The sequence below is a fragment of the Nycticebus coucang genome, chromosome 17, assembly GCF_027406575.1.
Source record: "Nycticebus coucang isolate mNycCou1 chromosome 17, mNycCou1.pri, whole genome shotgun sequence".
Classification (NCBI taxonomy): Eukaryota; Metazoa; Chordata; class Mammalia; order Primates; family Lorisidae; genus Nycticebus; species Nycticebus coucang.
In genome coordinates, this window is record NC_069796.1 from 83889104 (window position 1) to 83907395 (window position 18292).

Below are 18292 nucleotides of genomic sequence, written 5' to 3' on the forward strand. Positions count from 1 at the left end.
GGCCCAGGAGAAATAGGGATGCAGGCCTGATAGCCCAGGAGTTAAAAGACCCCCTCACCCGGAAAGTCAGTGTCTTGACTGTCAGGCTTTGCACCCAGCAGGAGGCCAGGGACCCGCATCCGCGCTGTCTGCCCCAAGCCCAGGCAGAAACCTCCCCCGGGATCCCAGTAAGGCCCAGGACGCAGCTCGCTTCAAGGCTTCCTGACAACCCGTTGTGGGCTCTGGAAGATTCTTCTAGCCTTGTTAGACCCAGAATTCAGAGTTCTCCCGAAATCCCAATCTTTCTTGAGAAGACTTTTGCAATGTTAATGTGCACTGGGTTGCACTGTAATCAGCCAAAAGTAACGTTACTTCTTTACTCCCCCACTCTGCGCAGGTTTTCGCAGACGCCAGAGGCCCTGCTCTGCAGCCTGGACCGTGCCATTCCGGACGGAGGCCTGTGTACTCGGGCTGGAGACGAAGCCGTAGCGCTGAGGCCGCGGACGGGGAGGTCGGGGCCAGGCGGCGCGGCGAGGCGGGCCGGGACGGGCCTGCGTGAGCCGGGGCAGCCGGGGCAGCCGGGGCCGACTGCAGCGAGCGCCCCGGCCCGCCAGGGGGCGCGGCCCGCCCGCTCGGCCCCGCCCCGCCCGCCGCCCGCTCGGCTCCGGCTAGGCGACGGCGGCGGCGCTTCCGCCTCGCGGGTCCCGGCCGGGTGCGAGCGGCCCCGCGATGTGGCTGAGCCCGGAGGAGGTGCTGGTGGCCAACGCGCTGTGGGTGACGGAGCGGGCCAACCCCTTCTTCGTGCTGCAGCGGCGCCGGGGCCACGGCAAGGGCGGCGGCCTCACGGGTGAGAGGCGCGGGCGGCCCGGCCTGCGGGCGCCACGGCGGGCCGGGTCAGGCGGGGAGGGCGCGGCGGCCGGGGCGGACCGGCTGGAACGGGCCCGGCCTCGGTGCGTCGCCACGGACACGCTCGTCAGCTCGCGCCGCGGGGGCCGGAGGCGGGGACGTGGGAGGTGACGGCGCGGCGGGCGGGAGTGAACACGCTCCGGGGTCGCGGGCTGAAGAGGGTCTGGGAGGGAAATGCGCGCTTGTCAGCCCCCGTGGGTCGGCTCAGGGTGGCCTCTGCCGAGGCGTGTGCAGCCCTGGAGTGGGATCCCACAGCTGCAGGTAGCCCGCTCTCCCGGCCTCTTCCACCACCTCAGTTTCCCTTCTCAGGGGTCATGTGACACACCCACACGTTTTCTTTTCCCCCTCCATTCCCAAATCACCAAAGAATTGCCCTTGTAGCCAGATCTGAGGACCCCAAGGCCCCATTCCTCCAGCCTCTCCTCCTCCACTGTTCCTGCCCCTGGTGTTCTCAGAGCTGCCACCCCAGGCTTTGGGCACCAACATAGGGTGTTCTGGAGATGGAGACCTAGCCAAGGTACCGCTTTGTGCGTCAGGGCTCCACCTCTCACACAGGGTGAGCCTAGGCAGGCACCCCTGGAGCTGTGTGGCCACTGGACCCTCTGCCACAGGTGTGGTCGCCTGCCCCAGACCCAGGGCCTGGCCCAGGTCTCAGGGGACAACAGTGCATATGCTCCCGGAGGAAATGACTTGTTCTCTACAGGAATGCATGCCCAGTGTTGCCACATCTTCCAATTTATCGAGATAATTTGCTCTGATGTGTCCTGATTTCCAATATTAAAGCTAATATAGTCTTGCCAGATACAGGCAGAGGCTTTCCATGGGTGACTTCTGCCACCAGCTTCCTGGGCCACACCTCTTAATGTGGAAGAGACTGTACCATTTCCAAGAAAAGGCAGTGTTCCCTTCAGTGATTCAGGCTCCTCCCAGTGGGCCTTGTGAGACCTTGCTGGACCTGCCTTCCTGATCAAGTTGTTCAGTTGGAGTTAGCAGCCCCTTTGGGGAGTTGCATGGTCAACGTCAGAGTTACTATAACCCACTGAGAAACACCAGGCACAGGGTGACCAGCACATCTAGTTACACCATTGTTCCAGTGTGTCAGATCTGGCTGGTATGCTGGTGGGTAGGTGGCCGCAGGTGCACCTGACTGCTTTTCACCTCCCTCTTGAGCGTGAAGGACCTCCTGCAGGCTCTTCTCCTTTCCCTCTCACTCATATTTCTGCCCCCCAAGACTGAGCTTCCAGGGTACCCCAGGGATCCATTCCTTGAAAATCCCTGACCCCTACCTGGGTTTTGGTATATCCTGCTGTGGCCTCTGCCATGGCCTTCCTTGTGCCATCATATTGTGGCTTCTCAGGGGTCCTAGGAGAGGAATAGTCAATGATGTAGCTTTTTTATTCAAGCCAGCTTTTAAAAACATGCCAACCTGGACTTTTCATTAAAGAGTCTGAGTGTGAGGAGATGGTTGGCCCATTCAGAAGCTTTTCAGTCTTAGGACAGGGTTTCGCCAACAGTTTAAAGACTGCAATGAAATTTTCAAGACCCGAAGGAAACTCCAACATGAACAATAAAAAAAGATCTATTCCAAACACTGATAAAGCCCAACTATGCACTTTTAACTACAACTTAGATATTTTAGAACATTTCGGTAAAACAAGTGAGAAATCACTATCTTCTGATTTGGATGTCTGTAAAGAATACCTTTTTAAATGATCATTTTATTTCTTAAATGCTGGATAAAGATCAGATTACAAATTATTGAACTATGAAACAAAAGTGTTAAAATTGAGCATTAAAATGAATTGAAATTGTTCCAGTGTCAACTCATTAAAAGGAAGAAAATAATTCAAAGAACTGGAATGAACAGGTTTTTAGATTGCTTGATAATTCAATTAATGCAGAAAAATGAATCAAACAATGCTAAAAGAAATTTGTTTCCTGGTGATTTGTTAGGATATACTGACAAACATAGCAAACCACAAGCTAAGTAATGTGTCATAGTCCAGAGTGTATGTGATGAGAAGAAAAACTTGAAATGCTCTAAAATGCTTCAGTTCAGAAATAAAAAAAACCCTGAATCCCAAATTTGACAGTTCTAAAAGTTTATGTCCTTTGAGTCATGACTTTTGGGGCTGAAATAAATTAACCTTAAATTTTCAATAATAAAAACTTGCAATCCCTTGGCAGAGGAAGGACTACATTATCTTTCTGTTCTCGATGTTGAAAATTATGCGACATAATCATTGTCCCATAAACTAAAAATCAGGATACCCAGCCAAAAATCTCAAGGGAAAACATATTTTAGGAGATGAGTTTGGTGGTTAATAAAACATACCGTGTTATTTTTTCTGAATTTTGTGATATTTGTGGTACTGATCCTTTTTTGTTTTAATTTGTAACTGTCGTATTTTCTCATTCTAAAAGAAATACTAATTTTTAAACCTAATTTTGAATTGTTTTTAAAGAAATCCTCAGAAATCATTTAAGCTTTGTCCCCATATAAACCTGCATCTGCTCATACATACAAATATTTCTGAGCCAAGAGTAGAAGCAAGTACCTCCAGAATGAAGTAGCCAGGAAGTTTGCTTGTTTGTTTGTTTGTGGTTTTTGGCCAGGGCTGGGTTGTTAACCGGGGCGGTGCCCTACCCCTTTGAGCCACAGGCGCCACCCTTTTTCTTTTTTTTTTTCTGAGACAGTCTCAGGCTGTCACCATGGGTAGAGTGCTGTGGCGACCTCAAACTTTTGGGCTTAAGCTATTACCTTGCCTTAGACTCCCAAGTAGCTGAGACTCCAGCTGCCCACCACATCTCCCAGCTAATTTGTTTTTTCTTTGCAGTTGTCATTGTTGTTTTAGCTGGCCCTGGCCGGCTTAGAATCCGCCTGCCTCTGTGTATGTGGCCAGCACCCTACCAACTGAGCTAGGGTGCCGCCAGCAGGGAATTTATTTGTTTGTTTGTTTTTGGCTGGGGCTGGGTTTGAACCCGCTACCTGCCGTATATGGGGCCAGTGCCCTACTCCTTTGGCCACAAGCACCGCCCTCAGCAGGGAAATTTTTTGATCGGCATCAGACACTGGCTGAAGGTCTGTGGCCATGGGGTGATTCTAGTGTTTCCCTTCCTGGGCCGGTCACCATCCCCCTTGCCTCAGGCCAGGCTCAGCCCCTTGGGGTTGAGCCCTCCCTCAGCATCACCCTCCCTTCACCCTCTGCCTGTCTCTGCCTTGTTCCCAGGTCTTCTTGTGGGCACCCTGGACGTGGTGTTGGATTCAAGCGCTCGCGTGGCCCCTTACCGCATCCTGCACCAGACCCAGGATTCACAGGTCTACTGGACGGTGGCATGTGGTAGGTGTCTTGAGTAAGGGCCTTGGGCATGGCTTGGCTGGAGAGGCCACCACCAGGAGGGAGCGATGTGCAGCCTGTTCCTAGGGAGTGTTGCCTGCTACGTGCCCGGTGGGCACTGCCCCCAACTCAGAGGAGAGGAGCCATGGCTTAGGAAAGATGCTCTGCTGGTCACAGGGACAGGGCAGGCAAAGGCAGCTGCATGTGCCTCTGAGGGCTCAGGTCAGAGTTCACATTTCATGCAAAGATGATAGATACAGTCAGGCCTCACTGTTCAGGGATTCCACATTTCAAACTCACCTGTTGACTAAAATATATTTGTAACCCCCAAATCAGTGCTCTGGTGGTACTTTTGTGGTCATTTGGGGACATTTATGGACATGTGCATGCACAAAGCAGTGGAAAATTGAATCACCCAACATGCACATCCCCAGCAGAGATGGGAGGAGGCTACGCTGTGCCTTCTTGTCTGAGCTCTCAGGCTGTAAGCAAATGTCCTTTCATGGTCTATTTAATGCAACATTTTTTACGTTTTTGTGCTTTTTCTTGGTGATTTTGCGATTTAAAATGGCCCCCAACATACTGCTGAAGTGCTGCTTACTGTTTCTAAATGCAAGAAGGCTGTGTTATGCCTCACAGAGAAAATACATGTTAGATAAACTGCATTCAGGCCTGACCGTGAATTCAATGCTAATGAGTCAATAATATATATTAAATAAGGTGTCTTTAAACAGTCTCTTCACAGTTATGAGTATTGATCAGTTAACAAAAATGTTGTGACCAGGTCTCAGAGAAACCTAACCCTGTATTTCCCTTGGTGTAATGGTTCAATATTCACTAATTCAGTGTTCAAGGAACTTTGTAAAATGTTAAGTACGTGAATAACGAAACTCCCTATAGTCCTTCTCAGAGGACGCACACCCACCTGAGAGTCCCTTTTTAGAGGTTCCTATTGAACTGAGGTTGCTCAATAAAATGACAGTCTCAGCACTTGCTGTGTGCCAGGAGCCTCCCTGCACCCCCTGGCAACTCCTGAGGGCATATATACTTTGGTTGTCTTTATTCTGAAGATCAGGAAACCCTGGCCCAGAAGAATTAAGTAACCTGCTCAAAGTCACACAGAGTTGCAATTTAGACCCAGAGCACCTTGTTCACAGCCATGTTGCTGAATATTTCTCTGGGCTAGAAGCCACAGTGTCCTGTCCTCCACGATAATGGCTTTCCTTTTTTTTTTTTGAGACAGAGTCTCAGTATGTCGCCCTCAGTAAAGTGCTCTTGCCTCAGCCTCCCAATTAGCTGGAACTACAGGCACCCACCAGAACACCCAGCTATTTTATTGTTGTTGTCATCATTGTTGTTTAGCAGTCCTGGGCCAGGTTTGAACCTGCCAGCTCCAGTGTACATGGATGGCGCCCTAGCCACTGAGCTATAGGTGCCAAGCCAATAATGGCTGTCCTTGAAGGCCTGGGAAAAGAGGACAAGACTCAGAGTCTGTAGATCTCAGAGCTGGACCCCAGCCTTCAGACAAACAGGGGCCAAGGGTATAAAACCCCAGGACCAGCCTGGTGGGCGCTCTGCCTAGGCCCTCAGCAGCAGTGTGCTTTCTCTCACTCTTGGATCCAGTGAGCTTAAGAAGGGTTAGAAAGGAGAGTTTGCCCAAGGCCTAATGGTGAAACTTAGTAGGACCCCCCCTTATCTCCTGGTTCCAGAGCCTCAGTGGGCCCTGAAGCAGCAAGGATTTGCCCAGTAGGAGGGGATTCCTTTGGGGTGGGGGCCATCCCTGACAGGCTGAGGAGGACTGTGTATGCCTAGAGATTTGCATCTGTGTCTCAGCAGTGTTCTGTGGTTCCTGGGTGGGGGGCAGGGGAGGATGGCAGCAAGAGCGGCCCCTCCCTGGGGACGAGCGCGTGGTGCAGAGTGGGAATCTTTTTGGTCACAGGGGGCCTGGCACCAGGAGGAGACCTGGCCGCTGCCACACTGGAGAGCACCAGGCCACACACCTGACCTCCCCTACCCCTGCCAGGCCCCAGGCCCTGCCCTGGTGTCCTTTCCCTGCCATCAGGCTGGGCCCCAGAAGCAACTCACCAAAATCAGATTGGCCCTACCCGCAGCTGCCCCATGAATCCTAACCCTTGAGCTTGGTGTCTAAAGACTGAAGGAGTCTGCCTGCTTCCATTTCTGGTCTCCTTTGCTTCATACCTAGGCCCTCAGTCAGACCATACCCCTCCTGCCTCCATGCACGGTGTCCCCCACCCCCCACCCCGTGTCCTCCTAACCTTTGCTCCCACTTTTTTGAGAACCTGCTTGGACATTACCTCCTAGGAATACCTTCCCAAACTTCCCAGAGCTGTGTTCCCATCCTTCCGTCTTACTCTTCTGGAATTGACATGTCTCCACACAGGAGCTTCCGAGGGCCAGAGCAGGCTCTACAGCCAGGCAGCCTGGGTTAGGACTCTGGTTTGGTCTCCTCCCAACTGTGTGGCCTTGGGTAACTAACTTCACCTCTCTGTGCCTCAGCTTCATCCTGTAAATGAAATTAATAGCACCTGTCTCCAAAGTGTTCTAAGAATAAAGCAAGCTAATCCATGGAACTGAAAACAGAAATTGCACTTATTCTAGTTAGGTATTATGTTCCTTTTTTTTTTTTTTCTGAGTACTGTGGTGTCACTGCGCACAGCAACCTCAGACTCTTGAGCTTAAGCAATTGTCTTGCCTCAGTCTCCCAAGTAGCTGGGACTACAGGCACCCACCACAAAAGCTCAGCTATTTTTTAGTTGCAGTTGTCATTGTGGTTTAGCCGTCCCAGGCCAGGTTCAAACCCACCAGCCTGGGTGTATGTGGCTAGCACTGTAACCACTATGCTATGAGCGCCGAGCCAGCTATTATATTCTTTTCCCCAGTACCTAGCATAGAGATGGCATAGTTTCCTTATTATTATATGAAGATTGAGTTACTTTAACTGTAATTCTTTTAAGTGCATATATGTGAACATTTATAATTAAATTACAGCCAGATCTACACAGGTAGTGTAGAGAAGATTTCTTCTATTTTAGTTTGCCAGGAATGTGTATGATACAGTGGAATTGCATTACTTGTAAATTTAACTTCCAAATTCAACTAGGATTCATGGCAGAAGAGAAACAAATCCCTTCCATCTACCAACTAGACATTGGCCTCTGTATAACAAGGAGGGAGGCCATAATAGAACTGCCAAGAAAAATGAAAAAAAAAGTTAAAGGTAACTTATGGATGATTAAAGGGCCTCCAGGTGATTCAACCTCTGGGTTGTGTAATTATCCATAAGGCATTTTCGCCCTCCCCCAGACCCATCAGAGGAGAATCTTTCCTGTGGAATTCTTTTCAGTGAGCCACTTAGGTCATGTAAAGAAACAAATCAACCCTAACCAGGACTAGCAAGGCCACGACAGAGCAATGAGAAGGTGCCATGGTCTGGAGCAGGTGGTAGGCCAGCTCAGCCTGGCCAGATGGGGTCAGAGCTGAGTCATTAGCTACAGAAGAGTGTTGTCAGGGAAAGACGGACAGCCAGGGGCCAGAACTCCCAGCAAAGCTGCCTGGTTCACAGTCAAGACTGCATTTGTTTCTTGGCTGGGGCTCCCTACGTGCAGAACAAGTGCCCTGACTGACTTGGCCTTCTGGAGGCTCATGGTCCATAGACTGTCCCACTCCAGGACATCTGAGAACATGTAGACTATTCACTCCTCTTCTTATCCTTGTGTTCATTGATTCAGAAAACAGTTCTTGAGTAAAAACTCCCTGCCAAGTATATGTAGAACCCCAGAAAGTGGGGTAACGGGTAGGCGGATCCAGGCCAGGCAGAAATCTCTCATCCCTTACTCTTCCCCTAGGGCCACTTCCCTGATTCCCTATGGGAGCAAATAGTTCTCTCACACTTTGGGAATGGCATTGTACTGCCTTCTCAAAACTTTTCCATTTCCACTGTGTCTGCAGAGGATAAGGGCCCCCTCCTCAGCAGAGCAGCCACTCACCTGCCCAGCTGGAACCCAGCTGGCCTGGGGCCTAGAGTCCTGTAGAAAGCCCCAGCAGGCTTTCTGGACACTTGAGTGTTCAGTAAAGAGCTGGACTCAATCATATACAGTATGACTGTGTCTAACTAATTACACATATATAAAGGCCACAGTAAGTTTTTTTCAATGTAAGGAAAAGTCATCATAAGTTAGCAAACTTGTAGATGCATAGACTATTTCTAGGAGGGCACACAGGAAACTAGTAGTGACTCTCACTCTTGACATCAGGGACAGAAGGAGGTTTCATCCCTCATGGAACTGCCATTTTGAATTTTTCAACTTTTTTTTTTTTTTTTTAGACAGAGTCTTACTATGTTGCCCTTGTTAGGGTGCAGTGGCATCACAGCTCACAGCAACCTCAAACTCTTGGGTGTAAGCGATTCTCTTGCCTCAGCCTCTCAAGTAGCTGGGACTACAGGCACCTACCACAATGCCCAGCAATTTTTTTGGTTGTAGTTGTCAACCACCTGGGGTGGGTTCGAACCTGCCAGCTCTGGTGTATGTGGCTGGCGCCCCAGCCGCTGGGCTTCAGACATTGAGCCTTCAACTTCTTTTTTATCAGGACCATGTATTACTTTTTTATATACATGTATATAAAGTTTAAGAAGGAAAAGAGTACCTTGAAGATTCTGGTCATTTGAATATAATAAATTAGGTCTTGCATTCGTTTATTTTTCGGGTGGGTGGGGGCGGAGCAGCATCTCACTGTGTTGCCCTAGGCTAGAGTGTTGTGGTGTCATAGCCCATAACAACCTCAAACTCCTGGGCTCAAGCCATCCTTTTGCCTCAGCCTCCTGAGTAGCTAAGACTATAGGCTCCAGCTACATCACCCAGCTAGTTTTTTTTTTTTTTTTTTTTTAATAGAGACAGGAGTCTTGCTCTTGCTCGGGCTGGTCTTGACTCCTGAGCTCAAGCAATACACCTGTCTCGGTCTCCTAGAGTGTTAGGATTACAGGCATGGGTTGCCACACCCAGCCTAGGTCATGCATTTTTTTTTTTTTTTTTTTTTTGAGACAGAGTCTCAAGCTGTTGCCCTGGGTAGAGTGCCATGGCATCATAGCTCACAGCAACGTCCAACTCTTGGTCTCAAGTGATCGTCTGGCCTCAGTTTGTCTATTTTAGTAGACATGGGGTCTTGCTTTTGCTCAGGCTGGTCTCAAACTCATGAGCTCAAGTTTTCCACCCGCCTTGGCCTCCCCAGAGTGCTAGGATTACAGGCGTGAGCCACCGTGTCCAGCCTTAGGTCATACATCTTAATATTTCTTCTTTGAATTTGTATTTAAGGGATGGTGATTTTATGATTTTTCTTTTCTTCACCAAACCTCTCCTAGGTTCTTCCCGCAAAGAGATCACAAAACACTGGGAATGGCTGGAAAATAACTTGCTCCAAACACTGTCCATCTTTGACAATGAAGAAGATATCACCACTTTTGTCAAGGGCAAAGTACACGTAAGGTTTATGTTCCCCTAACAGTTCTCATTCCCCTTCTCTGGCTAGCAGTATTTACATGCATTATCTTATTTAATCTTCAGCAACACAGCGTAGATTGGAGATAGAGACTCAAGTGTCAGCTCTCATTCTCATTCAGCTGTCTCTTAACAGTTGAATGCATTGTAGTAAAGGCTTCTTTCTACCCAGGCTGGCTGCTGGTGCCTGACTGAAGCTTAGCTTAGAGTTTCTCTTTCTTATAAAGTGCCTTGGAACACACATGCAGACATAGAACTCTATTTGCTAGTTCCTTTGGCTAACAGAAAAAGAAGCTAGGCTCGGTGCCTGTAGCTTAGCTAGGGTGCCAGCCACATACACCAGAGCTGGCGGGTTCAAACCCAGCCCGGGTCTGCCAAACAACAATGACAACTCCAACCAAAAAATAGTTGAGCATTGTGATGGGCACCTGTAGTCCCAGGTACTTGAGGGGCTGAGGCAAAAGAATCACTTAAACCCAAGAGCTTGAGGTTGCTGCGAGCTGTGACGCCACAGCACTCTACCCAGGGCAAGATAGTGAGACTGTGTCTCAAAAAAAAAAGGTACTTACACTTTACCCAGCAGTTCTATTCCTTAGAGCAGGCGTCCTCAAACTTTTTAAACATGGGGCCAATTCACTGTCCCTTAGACCGTTGGAGGGCCAGACTATAGTTTAAAAAAAAAACTCTGAACAAATTCCTATGCACACTGCACATATCTTATTTTGAAGTAAAAAACAAAATGGGAACAAATACAATTCACACCGCTTCATGTGGCCCGCGGGCCACAGTTTGAGGACGCCTGCCTTAGAGTTTACCCTCCAGTGTATTCACATATGCAAAATGACACTTGTAGCAAGATCTTTCCTGCAAAGCTATTAGCAAAAAGACTAGACAGCGTCTCCTGGTCCCATGGTAAGAGGGGAAAGGCAGCTGTTCTCCCCCTTGCAAAATGAGAGTAATAATACTTGTTCACATTTATTGAGTACTTTCTGTATGTTTTCTGCACCAAGGGCTCTGTACTCAGGGGATTTGTTAAGTCATATATGGTATACTTAATGGCATATTTCACAATGATCAAAATAATGATTATGAGAAGTATAGTGATGTGTAAAGCTTACAACGTGACATTGAGGTTGGTTCCTCCGTGAGGGGTAATTAACACTGTATGAGCATAAACACACATGAGGGGTGTGTGTTTCTTTCTGTTAGATTATTGCCTTAGATTAGATTCCTGGGAGAGCTCTTACTCTTATATCCCTCTTTATAAGGACCCTTATGATTATATCGGGTTCATGCAAATGATCCAGAATCATCTTCCCCTCCCAAAATCCTCAGTCACATCTGCAGAGTCCCTAATCACATCTACAAAACCCCTTTTGGTAAATAAGGAAACATATTCCTACATTCTGGGAATTAAGATGTAGACATCTTTGTGGGGGGCATTGTTTGGCCTGCCATATCATATAACTTACATAAACAGAGTCTCAGGAAGAAATAGGAAATGTGAAAATGCCTAAAACTATTAAAGAAATTGAATCTGTAGTTTAAAATCTGCCCAGAGGTCTGGATGCAGTGGCTCACATCTGTAATCCCAACACTCTGAGAGGCCAAGGTGGATGGATTGCTTAGCTCATGAGTTCCAGAACAGCCTGACCAAGAGTGAAATCCTGTCTCTACTAAAAACAGAAAAACCAGATGGACACTGTGACAGGCATCTGTAGTCCTAGCTACTTAGGAGGCTGAGGCAGGAGAATCGCTTGATGTGTAAAAGTTTACAACATGACACTGAGGTTGGTTGAGCCCAGGAGTTTGAGGTTGCTGTGAGCTAAGATGCCATGGCACTCTAACCTGGGTCAACACAGTGAGACCCTGTCTCAAATAAATAAATAAACAAACAAATAAATAAAATCTAGCCAGAAATCTTTTACAGGTAGGTTCTGTCCACCAACAAACAAAATCCCAACCCCGTGAACCAGGCTGGACAGTCCCCAGTAGTGCTCCTAGCTCTACAGAAGCAGAAAAACAGAAATACAAGATGGATGCTGTGGCAGGCATCTGTAGTCCCAGCTACTTAGGAGGCTGAGGCAGGAGGATCGCTTGATGTGTAAAAGCTTACAACATGACACTGGGGTTGGTTGAGCCCAGGAGTTTGAGGTTGCTGTGAGCTAGAAGGAAGTAGAAGGAATCAGAGCAGACCCCACATATGGGTCCTCACCTGGGCTCGTGGCTGTCCTCCCTACCCACAGATAGAGGGGCGTGAGGCCGCCGAACAGCCCAGCAGAAGCAGCAGGCTGAACCACCTGCCAGAACAAGCACTGGCCTTGAAGAGTTTATCCAGTAATTATCCTAGAAAATCAGCAGGAACATTTTGAGCTGAGTACACTGAAGACCTATTTTACCCTGGGAGGTTTGGGGCTGGCTCTGGGGTTCCAGGGGCATCTCTGGGCACCCTGAGATCAGCAGAGCTGCTGTCAGCACAAGGGAGTGTGGGACCCTGAACTGGGTGGGCCATGCTGGTGTGTGCTCAGGGTAAGAGGCAGGAGTCCTGGGTATACAGGGGGCCAAGTGCAGAATATCCTTCAGGAAAATGGTGAGAAAAGCACTTTACAGAACAGGACCATGGGGTGATCTCATCTGGGCAAAGAAAAGGGGAGTAAGAATAATGCATGGGGCTCAGCGCCCATAGCACAATGGTTATGGTGCCAGCCACGTGCACCGAGGGTGGCGGGTTCAAACCTGACCCAGGCCAGCTAAACAACAATGATAACTGCAACCAAAAAAAAAAAAAAACAGCTAGGTGTTGTGGCTGGTGCCTGTAATCCCAGCTACTTGGTGTAATCCCAGCTACTTGGGAGGCTGAGGCAAGAGAATTTCTTAAGCCCAAGAGTCTGAGATTTCTGTGAGCTGTGACACCACCATACTCTACCCAGGGGGGTAAAAGCTTGAGACTCTGTCTCAAAAAAAAAAAAAAGCAATGCATGGATTTGCTTATAGATGCTTCTGGAGTCTGCATATCTTGGGAGAGATAGGAAGGTGGCTGAAGGGGGAATATACTTTCCACTGAATATACTTTTCTACTGTTTGCATTTTTTACCATATTTATGGATGGTATGTTTCAACAATTTTGCATAAAAATAAATAAAGTGTTGGGCGACGCCTGTGGCTCAGTCGGTAGGGCGCCGGCCCCATATACTGAGGGTGGGGGGTTCAGACCCGGCCCGGCCAAACTGCAACCAAAAAATAGCCGGGCGTTGTGGCGGGCGCCTGTAGTCCCAGCTACTCAGGAGGCTGAGGCAAGAGAATCGCTTAAGCCCAGGAGTTGGAGGTTGCTGTGAGCTGTGTGAGGCCATGGCACTCTACCAAGGGCCATAAAGTGAGACTCTGTCTCTACAAAAATAAATAAATAAATAAATAAATAAATAAATAAAATAAATAAAATGTTGATTTAAAAATTCATTGTCCAGAGCCAGTGATGACAGTAATTCAGGGAGTTTTGGGAACTTGCCCAGAGTGACACAAGCAATGTCTGTTGTCCATGTACCTTGACTGTAAACTACCCAGAGTCCTCAGCCAAGGCCCGAGTCCCGGAGTCTCTGGGCTTCTGTGCTCCACCCTTTGGCCTGCTCAGGAGTATGCTGAGCAAGCCCCACTTTGTGTCTTCCTCCAGGGCATCATCGCAGAAGAGAACAAAAACCTACAGCCCCAGGGAGACGAGGACCCTGGGAAGTTCAAGGAGGCTGAGCTGAAGATGCGAAAGCAGTTTGGGATGCCTGAGGGCGAGAAGCTGGTCAACTACTATTCCTGCAGCTTCTGGAAGGGCCGAGTGCCCCGGCAGGGCTGGCTCTACCTGACGGTCAACCACCTGTGTTTCTACTCCTTCCTGCTGGGGAAGGAAGGTGAGCGCTGCCCAGCCTCTGTCACCCTGGGCCCCTCCGTTCCTAATTGACTCCTAGGCACTTGGTCCCCACATGGTCTCCAGAGGGGTCTCACCGAAACCCAGAAGGGATGGCCCAGCATATACCTGCTCTTGGTGGGCTCTTACTGTGTTCACTACTCACTGCCAGGAATCTTCACATGGTGACCTTTGCAGGCCTGCCTTCTTCTAAACCAGTATATTCAGGCATCACCCGCAGCTCAGTGGGTAGGGCGCTGGCCACATACACTGAGGCTGGTGGATTTGAACCTGGCCTGGGCCAGCTAAAATCAACAATGACAACATGCAACAACAAACATAGCCAGGCATTGTGGCAGGCGCCTGTAGTCCCAGCTACTTGGGAGGCTGAGGCAAGAGAATCGCTTAAGTCCAAGAGTTTGAGGTTGCTGTGAGCTATAACGCAAAGCTTTCTACCGAGGGCGACATAATGTCTCAAAAAAACATAAGTAAAAATAAAAAGTGAAAATAAATAAATAAAATAAAAATAAAAGTATATTCAGGGCACTTCTACCTTGAGTGATTCAGTTCATGTGGGGCCTTGGGCACATGCTGCACCCATGACCTGCAGTAGGTTACTCCCTATGCGACTTGCAGCCTTGGGGTGTGAGCCAGGCCTTCACCACAGTCTCACCTCAGAAAGGGTCCCCAGCGCCATGAGCCCAAACCAGTAAGCCCACTCCCCACTGCCTTCCCTCAGTGCACAGCCTCCTGGTACCCCTTTCCACCCTTGCCATAAACCTGTCAAAACTGGATGGCCAGTTCTCTCCTCACTAGCAGAGGCTGTTGTCATCTTGTCTTCTGTGTGAGTCACCCTTTGCTGTGACTCTGTTCACACATTCGTGTGCTCCCCTCAGTACAGCCACTCTAGGCATGCAGGAAATGCTGCCTTGGGGTGGTCCTGGGTGTGGATGGGGCCCAAGAACCTTGCCTTGCCCAGTTCTAATCAGCTACATGTCTGTTTCTGTGGGTGCTCAGTGAGCCTTGTGGTGCAGTGGGTGGATGTCACAAGGCTGGAGAAGAATGCCACCCTGCTTTTCCCCGAGAGCATCCGAGTGGACACCCGTGACCAGGAGCTTTTCTTCTCCATGTTCCTCAACATTGGTGAGACCTTCAAGCTCATGGAGCAGCTGGCCAACTTGGCCATGCGGCAGCTACTGGACAGTGAGGGTTTCCTGGAGGACAAGGCCCTGCCCAGGCCCATCCGGCCACACAGGAACATCTCAGCTCTGAAACGGTACCTTGCCCTCTGGGGGTGGAAGCAGATTCACTTGCCCTGTCCAGGACCCAGCCCATGGCCAGTGTGTAGACTGGGGTGGGGAGGGTCACACTCAGGCCGCATAGGCTTTCCATTCAGGAAGAAGGCCCAGTTGACAGGTCTCTGCAGCATTGTGTGGGGAGGCAACAAGAGACATTCATAATAAACATGCCACCATCATGGAGGACGTTCTTTATACCTTTTGTCTCGCAGCCCTTTGATGGAAAGGTACTTGTACCCTCCATGGGTCTCAGACAAGGAAGGTGAGACACAGAGAGCTGAAGTAACTTGCCTGAGTTCCCTTAGTGGGCAAGCGGTACAGCTGGATGTAACTGCCCAGCCAGGCATACTCAGAGTGCTCTGTGCCTGGAGTGCATGGCCTATATCCCACTGTGATCGACAGCTCTCCTCAGGATCCCTTGCTAGAGAGCCCTCATTGACCTCAGGGGCCTGAAAGCCAACAGGGAAGACAGGCCAGGTATAGGTCTGAGATCACCACTGCCCTGTCCCTAGGGATTGGTAGACAGAATGGATCATGGTGGGTGGCCCCTCCAGATTACTCCTGTTTGAGCTCCTAGATTATGGTTTCATGGGAATCCTGCAAGGCTGGCTGAGGTCTGTGAGATTCCCGGGACTCTTGGGTCACATAGCCAGGGTGGGTACCGCCAAACTCATACCCATTCAGAGACCTCACCTCTACCAGGCCTTTTCCTAAGTTGTACCCACAGACCATAGTCTAGGGCTCACTCTGAGGTGCACCTTCAGGACCAGAACAATGTCCAAAGACTCATCCTTGTGATCCTGGTGATAGGGTGGCTTGTCACCTTTCAGAAAGAGACAGGCAGGACTAGAACTCAATGATGTCTGGCACTGTTGGTCAGGGTGAGTGATCAGGCCCTGTTCAGACTGCCAGTAGCCCAGGGTGGGTGAGATACTCCCTTGGGGGCTGGGAGAGGTTTATGGGACAGAGCCACCAAAGGGGTGAGGGCTGGGTGCCAGGCCACCTTCATAGCCATCAAACATCCACGTGCACATTTTTGTTAGCACCAATCATGGTGTTTTAGCTGTAGCTCTACACTTCCCTATTGAAAGTACCTTGTCCAGTCTTCAAGGTAACATTGGGCTTCCCCCACTTAGAAGAAGCCACCTGTGCTTACAACATACTCCATCCCAGTGGGCAGATGCAGGGGCTCTGGACACTGCCCACCCTTCAGTACCCCTAGGGATGGGTCACACACTGCCCAGGTCAGCCTCCAGGTCCTTCCAGAGCAGTCGGGTCTCTAAGGCATGCTATTTGCTAGTCCCTTTTCTGCTAGTTATGTGAACATCCCACGTTCTACTTGGTCATTTGTGTCTTTTATTCAACTCTAAGATCCCTGAGCATGGCTTGCTCATGGGAGAGCCTAAGTATCCCGAATCTAATGTGGAAACTGGGGAGGCTCTGCAGCCCCCCCTTGAGCATGTTCTGGCTTTGGCTCTTGCCTTCCATCCCCCCACCTGTTTCCCCAGAGACCTGGATGCCCGAGCCAAGAACGAGTGCTACCGGGCCACATTCCGGCTGCCCAGGGATGAGCGGCTAGATGGCCATACAAGCTGTACCCTGTGGACGCCATTCAACAAACTGCACATCCCTGGCCAGATGTTCATTTCCAACAACTACATCTGCTTTGCCAGCAAGGAGGAAGATGCATGCCACCTCATCATACCCCTGAGGGAGGTGAGCAGCCTCTGGTTGAGACCTATGGGGTCAGTAGGTTTAGGGACCAGCCCCTATCCAGCTCTGCCCTGGATCACTGGACGGTGGGCTTATGGCACCCAGTGATGGGACATGTGGAGAGTTGATAGTCAAGTGAGCCCCTCCCCAGGCACTTGCCTTCTGCTGGAGGCTGGAGCTATTAGCAGGGCAAGTGGGGATGTCCTGTTGCCCCCAAGGGATCTCTTGCCTAGTGGAGAGGCAGGGTAGCAGTGTTCCAGGAGAGTTTCTGCTGGGACATGAGGAACTTCAAGAGGGATCCATGCTTCTCTGGTCAGAGCCCAGGGCCTCCTGTGGTTGAGCATCCATTTGTCCTGCCTTCCAGGCCTTGCAGTTGAATTTTTGCACCACCTACCTACTACTTGACCAGGCTAAGAGGACCCTGTCCCTGAGCTAGTCCTGCCACATCACTCAAGGACACAGCACCAACTCCTCCCACACACATACCTTGGCTGCGGCTCAGGCTCCAGCAGAGCCCTGGAGGTCAGCTCTCACCTGCCAGGGATGCTCCTTGGGTTTCTTGGGCTTCCAAAGTGATCCTGATGGAAACAAGGCTATCTGTCCCATGCTGCAAGTGAAGGGGTGTAGACAGCAAGTGCTTGGGCAGAAGGCACTGGCCAGGTCCCTGGGCCTCCTTTGCCTTATGGCCCAATGGAGCACTGGCTGTTTTCAATTATATGAAGCACAGTGAAAGTCTTAAGTTAAAACTTAATTCACAGTATTTTGATTATATTAAAAACCCAGAGCATTGAGACCTCCTTGGAATTTACACAGAGCCTTCAAGTAGGTATAGCTGTGAATAGATGCTCCTGTTTCCCCAAGGGAAGTCAGAGGCAAAAGACTCAAAAGAGCCGTAGCTCAGATCTCTAGGTTGAGAGGTTCAGATGTGGTCCCGCCCCTGTGTTCTCTTAGCATCATGGCCCTGTGAGTTTGTCCTGGATGCTGTACTGACTCAGCTCTGGGGCCTGTGATGGGCCAAGGGATTATCTTGACACCTGAGGCCCCAGTTGCATTTTTCCTGCCAGGCCCTTGATGTCTGTGAAGGCAGAGACCACTGGCCAAGTTTGGGGAGCAGAGTTGGCTCACGGTGGAGGGCTGAGCCATGCTCTTGTGACAGAGCTCAGCAACTAGACGGGATGGAGGACAGCTGCCTCACCCAGCACTGACCGTCCTGAACACATCTGCCCTCAATGTCCTGGCCAACGGGGTCCCTAGGGGTTCTTGCACCTGTTACTAGCTCCATTGCGTGTCTGATATACTCTTGAATTTCAATCCCAACCATGCCCTTCCCATGCTCCCCTCAGGAAGGGGCCCCTCCCATGGGGCCTTTCCCACCCTTTGCTCAGGTGATCAGCCTCCTCCATGGCACCTCCCACTGGCTTGCCCTGGGGCTTGGCCCTTTCTCTCTGCAACCACCACCCAAGACACTGATGTCTGCTTGGATTGCCCCAGGAAGCTCCTAACCCCACATAGCCCCATTATGACACATCCTTCCATAGTAGCCAACAAAATTTAAAATGTCAGAGAGTGTTAGTGTCCTGCTAAGAATCCTCCAGCATCTTCTGGTGATCAAAAGAAGCCCCACCTGCCTCCTGTAACCTATGAGGTTGTAGG

The 18292-nt window shown here is 50.0% G+C and overlaps 1 protein-coding gene across 4 annotated transcripts in view; it reads left to right on the top strand.

Moving 5' to 3' along the window:
• The first annotated feature begins 632 nt into the window (after window positions 1-632).
• Window positions 633-18292, top strand: part of TBC1D9B (TBC1 domain family member 9B) — a 44577-nt gene continuing 26917 nt past the window's right edge. For 2 of the 4 annotated variants that reach the window (XM_053566720.1, XM_053566722.1), the window contains exons 1-6: window positions 633-826; window positions 4116-4226; window positions 9601-9719; window positions 13404-13632; window positions 14646-14904; window positions 16435-16642. In XM_053566720.1, the coding sequence (XP_053422695.1) occupies window positions 709-826; window positions 4116-4226; window positions 9601-9719; window positions 13404-13632; window positions 14646-14904; window positions 16435-16642 (1044 nt within the window). In that variant the 5' untranslated portion in view covers window positions 633-708. Of the gene's footprint in view, window positions 827-4115; window positions 4227-9600; window positions 9720-11994; window positions 12109-13403; window positions 13633-14645; window positions 14905-16434; window positions 16643-18292 lie in introns of those variants that run through there. The other 2 variants (XM_053566723.1, XM_053566724.1) reach the window with 2 other exon arrangements.